The 13055-nt window shown below is 43.7% G+C and overlaps 1 protein-coding gene across 2 annotated transcripts in view; it reads right to left on the bottom strand.

The window, feature by feature from the left end:
- Positions 1 to 13055, bottom strand: part of LOC121547347 (protocadherin-15-like) — a 225215-nt gene that overhangs the window by 33797 nt on the left and 178363 nt on the right. For both annotated transcript variants that reach the window (XM_041858563.2, XM_045209824.1), the window contains 2 exons: positions 8761 to 8901; positions 8465 to 8577 (listed from right to left, as the gene is read on the bottom strand). In XM_041858563.2, coding sequence (XP_041714497.2) covers positions 8465 to 8577; positions 8761 to 8901 — 254 coding nt within the window. The remainder of the gene's footprint in view (positions 1 to 8464; positions 8578 to 8760; positions 8902 to 13055) is intronic.

The raw sequence follows: 13055 nt of genomic DNA on the forward strand, positions 1-13055 counted from the left end.
TTAGTAGGAAGAAAACTAATTGACTATGATCCGAGTTATGCGTTTGTGTAAGGTCATGAACCCTGTTTCCGTTTTGTGTTGACGTGAGAGACAAATGCTCATAGGTTACCCGTGCCGAGCCCTCTAGCACACCATGTGAGAGTGTGATAGTAGGGCAGTAAAGCATGCTGTCTGATATGGACTATACACAGCATCAATCCCCACAGAAAACAGCTGACTACGCCATTACACACTATGGCTTCATTCACTGCAAAAAACAGGACTCTCACTGACTCCCATTACTCAGAAAGCTATCAACACTCAACGACGCCGAGTGAAACTAAAAAACATTAATGTTGACTATTTGGCCATTTTCAGACTGGCCTACTCGATAAAGAGCCTTTTATATTATTTTATTTTTACTGTTTTGCTAGCTTGAGTATTAGGCACTCACCTTTTCAAAGAATAGGATCTGTGCAGTTAGAAACCAGTTGGCATATTATGGCTGTCCTTTTGCAAATAAGAGGTAAAGGTCAACTCTCAGTCCTGCAAACTTGGGGGAAATATCAAGTCCATAAATACCAGTTAGCATGATCACTTTAGTAGTGTTGTGAACTTGGGGACAATATCTTTAGCCTTTCAAAATAAACCCATTCCTTCCCATTCAAATGGAATACATGAATATAAAGCATGCATAATGGATAATGAGTTTGTGTTGCAAATGGTAATACTGTAGTGACAATGAATCCATAAATACCAGTTAGCATTAGCACTATAGTAGCTATGCTAACTATTTGAGCAGCTCTCCGTTCAAGACTTGGGGATATACAGTGAGGGAAAAAAGTATTTGATCCCCTGCTGATTTTGTACATTTGCCCACTGACAAAGAAATGATCAGTCTATGATTTTAATGGTAGGTTTATTTGAACAGTGAGAGACAGAATAACAACAACAAAATCCATAAAAACACATGTCAAAAATGTTATAAATGTAATTGCATTTTAATGAGGGAAATAAGTATTTGACCCCCTCTCAATCAGAAAGATTTCTGGCTCCCAGGTGTCTTTTATACAGGTAACGAGCTGAGATTAGGAGCACACTCTTAAAGGGAGTGCTCCTAATCTCAGTTTGTTACCTGTATAAAAGACACCTGTCCACAGAAGCAATCAATCAATCAGATTCCAAACTCTCCACCATGGCCAAGACCAAAGAGCTCTCCAAGGATGTCAGGGACAAGATTGTAGACCTACACAAGGCTGGAATGGGCTACAAGACCATCACCAAGCAGCTTGGTGAGAAGGTGACAACAGTTGGTGCGATTATTCACAAATGGAAGAAACACAAAATAACTGTCAATCTCCCTCGGCCTGGGGCTCCATGCAAGATCTCACCTCGTGGAGTTGCAATGATCATGAGAACGGTGAGGAATCACCCCAGAACTACACGGGAGGATCTTGTCAATGATCTCAAGGCAGCTGGGACCATAGCCACCAAGAAAACAATTGGTAACACCCTACGCCGTGAAGGACTGAAATCCTGCAGCGCCCGCAAGGTCCCCCTGCTCAAGAAAGCACATATACATGCCTGTCTAAAGTTTGCCAATGGACATCTGAATGATTCAGAGGAGAACTGGGTGAAAGTGATGGGGTCAGATGAGACCAAAATCGAGCTCTTTGGCATCAACTCAACTCGCCGTGTTTGGAGGAGGAAGAATGCTGCCTATGACCCCAAGAACACCATCCCCACCGTCAAACATGGAGGTGGAAACATTATGCTTTGGGGGTGTTTTTCTGCTAAGGGGACAGGACAACTTCACCGCATCAAAGGGACGATGGACGGGGCCATGTACCGTCAAATCTTGGGTGAGAACCTCCTTCCCTCAGCCAGGGCATTGAAAATGGGTCGTAAATGGGTATTCCAGCATGACAATGAACCAAAACACACGGCCAAGGCAACAAAGGAGTGGCTCAAGAAGAAGGACATTAAGGTCCTGGAGTGGCCTAGCCAGTCTCCAGACCTTAAAACCCATAGAAAATCTGTGGAGGGAGCTGAAGGTTCGAGTTGCCAAATGTCAGCCTCAAAACCTTAATGACTTGGAAAAGATCTGCAAAGAGGAGTGGGACAAAATCCCTCCTGAGATGTGTGCAAACCTGGTGGCCAACTACAAGAAACGTCTGACCTCTGTGATTGCCAACAAGGGTTTTGCCACCAAGTAGTAAGTCATGTTTTGCAGAGGGGTCAAATACTTATTTCCCTCATTAAACTGCAAATCAATTTATAACATTTTTGACATGCATTTTTCTGTTTTTGTTTTGTTTTTATTCTGTCTTTCACTGTTCAAATAAACCTACCATTAAAATTATAGACTGATCATTTCTTTGTCAGTGGGCAAACATACAAAATCAGCAGGGGATCAAATACTTTTTTCCCTCACTGTATAATATTATTATGAGTCTGTGGGTCAATATGGCTAATGGGAAAAGGGGAAGAAAGGAGATGAGCATCGAGGAAACTCTTAAGTATCCTATAAAGTTCTTAAATTTATTTTTAAGTTGTAAAACATAAAAAAACATGTATGGTTTCTAAACATCCTCTGATGCTAGCTAGCTGTCTAGCCTAATACCAAGATTGGTAGCTAGCACATTAAACCCTGAGGCTGTTTCATATAAAATACATTTGCATGATTCACCCATAGAGCAGCTTCACATTTTCCAATCATGCTCAGAGTTTTAAAAAATAAGATAAGCCGATATATGTGATAAATAATTGAACGGCACAATGAATATTTAAATGATAGGCCCTTGTTGTAGGGCTGCCAACAAAAGAGGGAGCAGATAAGGGCTCATGCTTGATTGAGACATTGTGGGATAAAAGTGAAAAGGGATCCATTGAGATGATTCATCAACGACAACCATTTGATTTCCTTATTCTCTCAGGGCTATTTGGCAAAGCTGTTAATCCATCTATCCAAATAAAGATACAGGAAACACACACACACAATCGCGCACGCTCAAACATGCACACAAACACACACATTAATGAGCCCAGTAATGATCCAATAATATCACTGATATGCAATGCACACAGGTGCCTGAGAGAGTCATGACTTCTCAATGACGCGTATCAAATCGTACTGTTAAATCGGGATGTCTGTTGTTGCTAAGTTTACATGTTTGTTTCAGTGTCATTGCCTCTATGATACTAGGCTGCTAACACTATCTATAAATAAAACAACAAAGTATTTCAGTGTGATCAACACATAACGTTGCCCGTAGCACGTCAGGCTTGCTCTCTGTGATGCAGTAGCGAAGGTAACCTTGGATGTAAGTTGCTAGTCATATTTTTAGAACAATAGTTTTGGCACTTTTTACGACAGCACATTTATATCATTGACAATATTTGAGAGCTTATGTGAGTCGTGTTTGTTAGAGGCACACTTTATTATAGCTGAGTAGACTTCATAATAAACTTCATAAAAGTAATACAAGTCAAAAGAAAAGTGTTTTGAGTACGGAGGACAGACGGGTGTAGAATTATTAAATACATCAGACCATTTTGTAAACCACACACATGTACCAGATGGCAGTCACATTAAATATGGAGCAACTACCCCCAACTACCCCCAACTACCCCCAAGCCATAAGACTGCTAAATAGTTAGTTAAATAGTTAACCAATAGCTACAGGGACTACCTGCATTGACCCTTTTTGCACTCTTTTGCACTCTTTTGACTCATCACAGCCACTGCTGCTACTGTTTATTATCTATCCCAGGGATGGGCAACTTTGATGGGGGTAGGGAACACAAAAAAACGGATTTCAGCCTCCCGAGTTACGCAGCGGTCTAAGGCACTGCATCGCAAGACTAACATACCAATCTAAAAATGATTTGTCGACATGGGCTAATTGAGTGACTGCTGATGCGCAAGCAAATTTACAAATTGCACCTTGTGTATTCTATTAATCTAACTCTCAACAGGAAATTGAGACCCCGATTGAGTTTAAACAAAATGTTTTGGTGAAAATGGTACACGGGCCTACAAAAGAGTTGTCCATCCCTGATCTATCCTGTTGCCTAATCACTTTATCTCTACCTATATGTACAGATCTACCTCAATCACCTTGTACATTGACTCTGTATTGGTACCCTGTGTATATAGCCAAGTTATCATTACTCATTGTGTATTTATTCCTAGTGTTATTATTTTTCTATTATTTCCCTTTTTTCTCTCTGTATTGTTGGGAAGGGCACGTAAGTAAGCATTTCACTGCTAGTCTACACCTGTTGTTTACGACCCATGTGACAAATAACATTTGATTTGACTAGTGGCTCTACTACCTATACATTCTGTGAAGTGTCATCTCATTTTACATTTTAGTCATTTAGCAGACGCAAGTGCTTCGCTCAAGGGCACATCGAAAGTTTTTCACCTAGTCAGTTCGGGGATTTGAACCAGCGACCTATCGGTTACTGGCCCAATGCTCTTAACCGCTAGGCTACCTGCCGCCCTTATTTAGCTTTGAATGCACTGATGCAACACATCATCTTAAAACATCTTAATTCTGTACTCTCTACTTTTAATTACATTAATTAACAAGGCAGTCGTCCATAGCACCATGTCTATTTGACAGTGCACAGTGGTTAACTGAGCTGCTAGCATTAGAACATGTTAATAAGCTATGTTATGCTAATGCTGTGTTTGTTTTCCTGACCCCACATGCTGGTAGCAGTGCGTGGTGACTGCAGGAGAGATAGAAAGTGTGTGTGTGTGTGAGAGAGAGAGAGAGAGAGAGAGGAGAGAGAGAGAGAGAGAGAGAGAGAGAGAGAGAGAGAGAGAGAGAGAGAGAGAGAGAGAGAGAGAGAGAGAGAGAGAGAGACGAGACGAGGAAATAGGGCATACCAGAGGGAGGGATGGTGGAGAGAGGGAGGGTGGGGGTGGAGAGAGGGAGGGTGGGGGGAAGAGGAGGAGAAGAGGCTGGACTAAACAGCAGGACTCTGCCAGGCAGTTAATTGGACCTGACAGTTAGGAATGCATACACCCATGACAGATGACATTTAAACAATGCACCGCTCCACTACACACTGGAGTGTGACATTGCACAACCCCTGTCTGTAGTATGAACATTACAAATAATAGGATAGTCTGGTGACTGGTGGCCGCGAAACTACCCTGCTCTATGACTCTAAACACACACATTTAAGGGTGTTACACTCTTAACCCGGTTAAACGCAGCATCGCAAAACAGAGTGTCAACCAACTCCAAATAGATCCTTCAGAGGGAGTCACTTCACAGCATTATGTGTGTCTAATGTGTGTGTGTCCACGTGTGTGTGTGTGTTCCGTGTGTGTGTGGTGGGCACATTTCATCTGACCGTGTTTATTATTCCTCCACAGAGAGACTAATCACAAGGCTGTGATGAGCTCCGGGGAGTTAGGCCGGTCCAACCCATCCTTCCAGCCCTGCCTGCCTAGGACACAAACACACACAGTCAGGCAGGCAACACTCTGTCTCCCCCTGCTCCAACCCAATGAGGGTAATGGAGAAGATGGAGCTCCTTCAATATCTAACTGTGACTCATGGCATGATTACCGTACCGTATCTAGCAGCTAGTTATACTCCCTGCCTTTTCTGGCACCCTGTCTCAATAACCTGTATGTTAGGGACAGAGCATGGCGATTGCCTTTAAGACGGCCACAGCTTAACAGGCAGACTGTGGCACCATTTTTGCAATCGTTAAGTCATCCCATTAGGATCCTTTAATCATCTACCTCAGCAGGTAATCTAATTATCATGATTCACAGGTACTGGCATGCAACTTCACAGCTGTTCTTTTTCTTATTCCTATTGGTTCACTGCTCTTATTCAACAGGCTTCTACACAAAGGTATCCCTGGTGTAAAAGTAAGCAAATTACGTAGTTTTTTATGCAATAGCCTTGTGTGTGTACTGCGTAATGACGAATAAACAATCGAATACAGGGTTTTTCAGCTTTCAATTGATTGCAGGGCACAAGGGCGCTTACTTCAAAGCCATAGTGTAATAGCCCATGTTTCCAAGCTCCCTTCATACCATCTTGTCTTGGATGATACGTTTTCCTCATGTTTATCCATGTCGTAGTCTTACTCAGGAGAAGGAGATGAAAAAAGCTAATTCACACATCTACGGAGGTAAGCAGAAAATGAGACAGTGATTGCAGTGATCGTCAAAATGACAAACTCAGAAGTGGCAAGGTGGTTACAGTGGTGGGTGATTTAGTGAAACTCACTGCGGCTTCATTAAGTGTTTTTATGAGATAACCGCCGTGGAAAACGCACAGGCGGCAGATTTGGGTGGCAAACTTCGCAGTTAGTTCCACTCGGAGGGGGAATCTACTGGTACCACTTGCCAGACAGAGCTTCTGCCAGCCAACCTGACATCACCTCACACACACTAAATAAAATCTCTTATATAAACATCAAGCTCTTCATCAGCCCTATGCAAATTCATGATCACTGATGTTCAGAATCAACCAACCTCACACAGTAATTAAAATCTCCACAGATTCCAAATGTTCTTGGCCTAATGAGTTCTAAGACTGAGCTCCAGATATCAGACAAAGGCTTCTATCATCCAATCAGGTGATCCAATAACCTTTCAACCCAGCTCAAGGATTTCAGACTCATACATTGTAACACCATTAAAAAACATTAGGCTACATCATATGCCACGTTCTAAACTGAACAGTTGATCAAATGCTGAATACAGTACGTAATATAAAAGCACATAAAGATTGGTTGAAATGGACAGTATAACAGTTTGTGAACAGACAGTGAATTATTTATGTACATTGATTGGCCTAGCACAGTGACTGCTGGAACTGAGTTAAATGGGTTATTGCTTCCTGAGAGACCCACTGAAGCAAGAGGGAGGGAAGGAGGAGGGAAGGGGGAGGGAGGGAGAGAAGGAGGAGTCGAGGGAGGAAGGGAGTGGCATTATCCTGTGGACTGTAACTCGACTAGGGGAGTAGAGGGAGGGATGGATGAGAGATGGAGGGAAACAGTATCCTCTGGACTGCTCAACTAGGGGATCAGAGGGAGGAGGGATGGATGGAGAGATATAGAATAGGGGAGCAGATTGTGGAGGCCCTGGCTGTGGAGGGGGACCAAACACCTGGCTAATGTCTCCACAGGCTCTAATTAACAACTGATCCAGGCAATGCTGCCTGCTAGGTGGACTGTTACCAACAGCCATTGTTATTCCCCCACCTGCCAGAGAGCCACTATCACTGGCGACCTTCCACCGCTGTGTAGGACATGTCACTAATTCAACCCCCCCAACCAAGGATTTTCATTGCCCATGTTTCTGGCTCTGTAGTCTTAATCAATCAATAGATAAGGATGGCTTGTTATAGAGCTGGCTTACACACATATCCCCCCCCCCACTAGATTACAACATAGCTCAACTCCTCTGCCAACAGAGAACTGGACCAAGTTAAGAGGCCTACATGGTGTGAGAGTGTGCATACAAAATATGTATAAAGCATGTTGAGACGTTGAGAACTTTAAATACACTTCATATTCGGTATTGAAAATTATTCGATGTGGTGGGGTGAAAAATCATTGTTGCACAAGAGGCATTTCGCATGCCTTCGCTAACTTTTATTTTAATTATGGAAATCAATAATAGCAATTTATTAAGCCAGAGCTCCAGTTTGCTGATCCATCTAGAGTCAATGCCAGGGGAGCTGAATTAATTAGCCCCTTATGTCACATATGTACAATACTTAATTCAATAAAAGAGCTATAATTTATGCAGAGCAAGTGCACTCTACCCTTTGAGAAAACAACACCATGCGGTGGTGAGGTACATTTGCTGCACTTACTACACCCTCTAGCTATGAGCTATGATACATATTCATATAAACACTAGCAATAAAAGCTTCACTGACAGTTTCCATATCGCCTCTAACCCTTTCTGAAAATATATCCACAGTTTAGCGTTCTCTTAAATACCATGACATCTCCACAAAGAGGAATTAAATGTTGAGTATTTAACAATGTTTTTTTCAGTATTTTACAAATGTACATTGTAAATTAAAAAGCTGGAGATCTATCCACTCTCCAACGGGGGAAGATATATGACCTCATAAAAGCACAGAGCAATGTCATAAGCTACATCGTGTGACATGTCAACCTGTGTTCCCGTGGCTCCACTTTCATCAAGCCCTGATATTTGACCACTGGGAGTATTGGTGTTTTATGGTTTAGAAAGACAACCCTAAACACCTCAGGCAAGAGCTCTCATACAAATCCATATTGAAGAATATCCAAACTCTAAAAATGTAGACTAGAGACTGTCCAGACCATATACAGTATAATTTAGAATTCTAACCTGGTCCTAGATCTGTTTGTGCTGTCTTGCTAACTGGTCTGGTTTATCATACCAATTTGACACAAACAGATCTGGGAGCAGGCTAACAGTGTACATGCTCAGAAAGAAGTGTACCTGTATTCCTCCTGGGTGAAGACTGGTATAACGGAGGGCTGCAGGACAGTGATAACCACCAGGGTCTTGTTGACTTTTACTGGCTCCCCGTCGTCATAGGCAACAATGATTAGCTGCAGGGAGGAAATAAAATAAGAATCGAACAAGAGAAAAGTGGAAGACAGGTGTCACTCAATTTCTCCACTCAATTATGTTCTTAGAAAAAAGCCTCAACCAGATCTTTCTGAAAAGACCTGTTTATGATTTGAGCTAAGGTCATTTTACAGGACTGTTTATAACAAACGGTATGTACTCACACTAAACACTAGATTGGGCTCTTCATTGAGGTTGACACGTGTGATGACACTGCCTGTGACTTCGTCCACGTCAAAGATGCTGCCGCTGTAAGGGTCCTCATCGAGGTCCAGTCTGTAACGCACATGGCTGGCAGGGGTGCCCTGTGAACAGGAAAACACACACACACCTCCTGTTTATTCATCTGCAATGGCAGGACAATCTCAACAAAATGCATCAGGACTATCTAAATAACGCACCCCTACAGGATCAAGGGTTGGGGATCAACATTCACTGGCTCTGTGGCTCATGCATTTGACTTCAGCAGACATCCCGTTTCCTTGCCACTGAGGCATACTCTGCAACGTCTAAGTTTGTTTTTCATTACTCCCCAAAGGCTCCGGTGGAACAGAATGGTGTTTCGCTCATTCTAAGACCTCTTTGGGAACTCATGTGTTACCTTAGCAGGCAGGGAGGCAGACAGAGAGGCAGGAGGTGGCGACTCAGCTGGGTGTCTGGATCATTTGGGGTGGTAAAGTGAGGGGGAAGGAGAGACCCTACGGGCGGGCAAATTCCCCCAGCGATGTCTCAAACAAATCCATCTTCCAACAGCATAAATGCCACAGCAAATGGACCCTGATTCACGGGGGCTTAGCGTGAAATCTGCCCAATAAATGATTCACTGATTTCTTATTAAAGCATTGAGAGAAAATACATCAATTTCCGAGACGAGGAGCAAGCGTCTGAAAACACTGCTTAACCCTCCTGGGCTGCGTCCCAAATGGCACCTTATTCCCTTCTTAGTGCACTACCTTTGACCAGGGCTTGTATCCACAAAGCATCTCAGAGTAGGAGTGCTGATCAGGTCCCAACCTGTCCATATAATCTTATTCATTATGATCTACAAGGCAAAATTGATCCTTGATCAGCACTCACATTCTGAGAGATTTTTGGATTTCTGGAGTCATAGACCGGGAGATCTAGTCAGACACGTGCTCCACCGTGACTCAAACATAATCCTAAATCATACTTTATCGTATCGCATTTTTGTAAACTTATCTCATTCGACGCTAATATTTTCTATGCGCTAATACTTTGAGTCGCCTTTTTAACATCGCTGAGACAACTTAATTGCACACTGCCACGACTGTCACACCTTCACCTTTTCACAGAGTTCTGAATCTTAAACATGCAGGTTCAATCTCTCTCTCTCTCTCTCTCTCTCTCTCTCTCTCTCTCTCTCTCTCTCTCTCTCTCTCTCTCTCTCTCTCTCTCTCTCTCTCTCTCTCTCTCTCTCTCTCTCTCTCTCTCTCTCTCTCTCTCTCTCTCTCTCTCTCTCTCTCTCTCTCTCTCTCTCTCTCTCTCTCTCTCTCTCTCTCTCTCTCTCTCTCCTCTCTCTCTCTCTCTCTCTCTCTCTCTCTCTCTCTCTCTCTCTCTCTCTCTCTCATACAGGGCCAGACTGTAGTTTAGAATGGAGAAACATGGCTAAAGATGGCTCATGAATAAACAGAAGTTCAAAAGCATCATGAGATGTGGGATGCCAATGTGAAGAGCCAGGTGACAGACGTTAGGAGAATAGGGGAGCAAAGAAGCGAGGTTAGAGAGAGAACAACAACATTGTTGGACGCCATAACAAGCAGGTCTGAGCTGAGATGATAATGCTAGCTGACAAATTAAGGATCTCAGTCACTTTGGTTGGCAAATATCAAAGGCACTTTTGTATTCTATGAATTGGGTAGATCATTTGGCTGACTTACAACAAGTTTTTTAGTAGCAGTTTCCTTATACAAAATATATAGTTAAACAAAACAGCAGAACCAGCATTTGTGTAAATGCTTGTTCATTTTCTGTAATTACAGTGAGTAAGACTATGATACGTTTGTTAAATCACATAGATCTCCCTGGGGATTTTCAAGCAAACATTCCTTGATTAAACATAAATTCTGAATTTAAGTCATACTGTCCTGATAAACAAAACAACTCAAGTTGTGCTCGAGTTGAGTTCTGTCTCAATAGCTGCTCCTTTTCAATAAACCAACCTAGCACTGAGTCAGCAAAATCTACTATAAAGTACGGCCTGAGAACCCTTTCTCATATGACAGGAGACGATCGTGATCACAGTAAACAAATAATTCAAGTGTGAGTGTTTGACGGAGGACTATAACAATCTTGCCGAGCTTCTTGAGAAGCTGGGAGTAACCGAGAGCAGCCAAGAGCCCTATTTGTGCCCAGTAGCAAAGACAAACAGTTTCCCATCGACGTTTCAGGCCTCTAAACAAATAGTAGATTAGTCTTCCCAGTCAATAGCCAGTCATGAGTAGACTTGCAGTGCCTTCCCTTATGTACTGTAAATAGAGAGAAAGCTACACTTTCAACAACCAATTATTCTTCAGCTTCCACAACTTTCACAGTGAGAGTAACCCTAGCTGGAGTTCCTTGCGGGGGGAGAAGATGGCAGGAGGGTAGGGAGTTACGGAGGGGGAGAGGGAAGGGGGAGAGGGGGCAGCTCTGACAGGAGTCTCTGACTGCTCCACCATCTGCTGCAGAAAGGGTGAAGGACACAGGTCAGGTTGTACAAATGTGCACACAGACACACATTTAGTCATGCATGCAAACAGTACACGGACACATTGCACACGCATGCACGCACGCACACACACAAACACACAGACAACACAATCTCAGACGGATCATATCATTTAGTGACTAAGCAAATACTCTGCTTATCAGATTGATTAAAAGGGGAGGAAAGTTTCTCTCTAGGGTGGGCTGTTTAATAATGCCAGTATAATGAAGGCTGATTGTGTAGCTTGTTTATAGGAGCGCGTTAATTGCGTATCACGTTTAAAACATTAGACAAGATGGGAAATGAGAGGCGTAATTTAACTCTTCAAACCAGAAGCACAACAGTGATTACCACCCCCCCCACCCTCCCCTCATTAAGAACAGATTTCCTCTATTATTACACCAAAACATCCCTCCATGCATGAATACTGAACATTGGGAAGAAGACATTGAACAGTGTGCAGAGTGCACTGAATTCACCTGTGAGATGTCAGATGAAATAATAGAACAGAGCCAAAGAGGCTTGACTTGAGTCTCATCCAGCTGTGACTTGAATTTCAAAAAGTAATATCTCTTTGAAGGCCAACTTGGACATAGGATAGATTTCAATACAGAAGCTGATATTAAAGGCAGACCATTGTCTCTGAGATGCTAAAGACAGTGGAGGGTACAGTGACCACAGTGACATAACATCTGCAGTGTGGAACCCCACCCTCCACAGCTTATCTGTCTGCAAACTTGGACATAGAGAGAGAGAGAAAGATAGGGAGAGAGAGAAAAAGAGAGAGAGAGAGAGAAAGAGCAAGAGCAAGAGAGGATGGAGAGGGATGGGGGAGGGAGGAAGGGAGGTAGACTGACAGAGAGAGAAACAGAAAGAGAGAGAGAAAACAAGAGGGGAGGAAGGTTCACTGCTCAGTCTCCTCACCTGAATTTATGATCAGGAGTGAGCTGTGTGTGTATGTGACTCTGGGGGATGGCTAGCCCGCTTTGAGGTTCCAGTCAGGCAAGGTGCCAGGAAGGCTCTGTGGCGTCTCCCTCTCCCTCCCCGTCTCTATCAGTGATTCATCTCACAGCTCAGCTTGAGAACTTGCCTGTCCTGTCATCTCAGAACTGCTTTACATACATCTGAGGGAGAGTAGTGATGCGGTGTGGGGCGCTGGCAGCCCCAGCCCAGCCAGCCCAGCCAGGGCCTCCCACTCATGCAGAGAGATATCACAGGGGCTCACCTCGGCCTGCCAAGCCCGCCAGGCAGAAGGGGTCTCCAGGGGGGCGAGGCTGGAACTCCGCTGGTGTTCTCTACTCTTCCTTTCCTCTCCTCCTTTCTCTTCGCCTTCTCTCTCCTTTTTTCTCTCTTCTCCTCTCCTTTCATCCTCTCCTCTAATCTACTGACTGCTGGGGCCCTTCAGAATGCCTTCAAGTTAGTCCCCTGTAGCTCAGTTGGTAGAGCATGGCACTTGCAACGCCAGGGTTGTGGGTTCGTTTCCCACGGGGGGCCAGTATGAAAAATGTATGCACTCTGTAACGATCCCGGCAGTCTGAGTCGGGTCCTGTCTGGTGACTAGTTTTTCTGTTCGTGATCTCCAGTTTCCCGAGGGTTCGGGAACGCTCCGGGGAGCTCTCTTGATTTCCGCACCTGCATCCCATCAGCAATCTGCACACCTGGTCCTGATCATCACCCTTCTTAGGCTCTGGCCTAACATCCAGTCCCTGCCGGATCGTTAGCCATGAACAGTAGGTTTACCAGAGTATCGGT

The sequence above is a fragment of the Coregonus clupeaformis genome, chromosome 31, assembly GCF_020615455.1.
Source record: "Coregonus clupeaformis isolate EN_2021a chromosome 31, ASM2061545v1, whole genome shotgun sequence".
Lineage (NCBI taxonomy): Eukaryota > Metazoa > Chordata > Actinopteri > Salmoniformes > Salmonidae > Coregonus > Coregonus clupeaformis.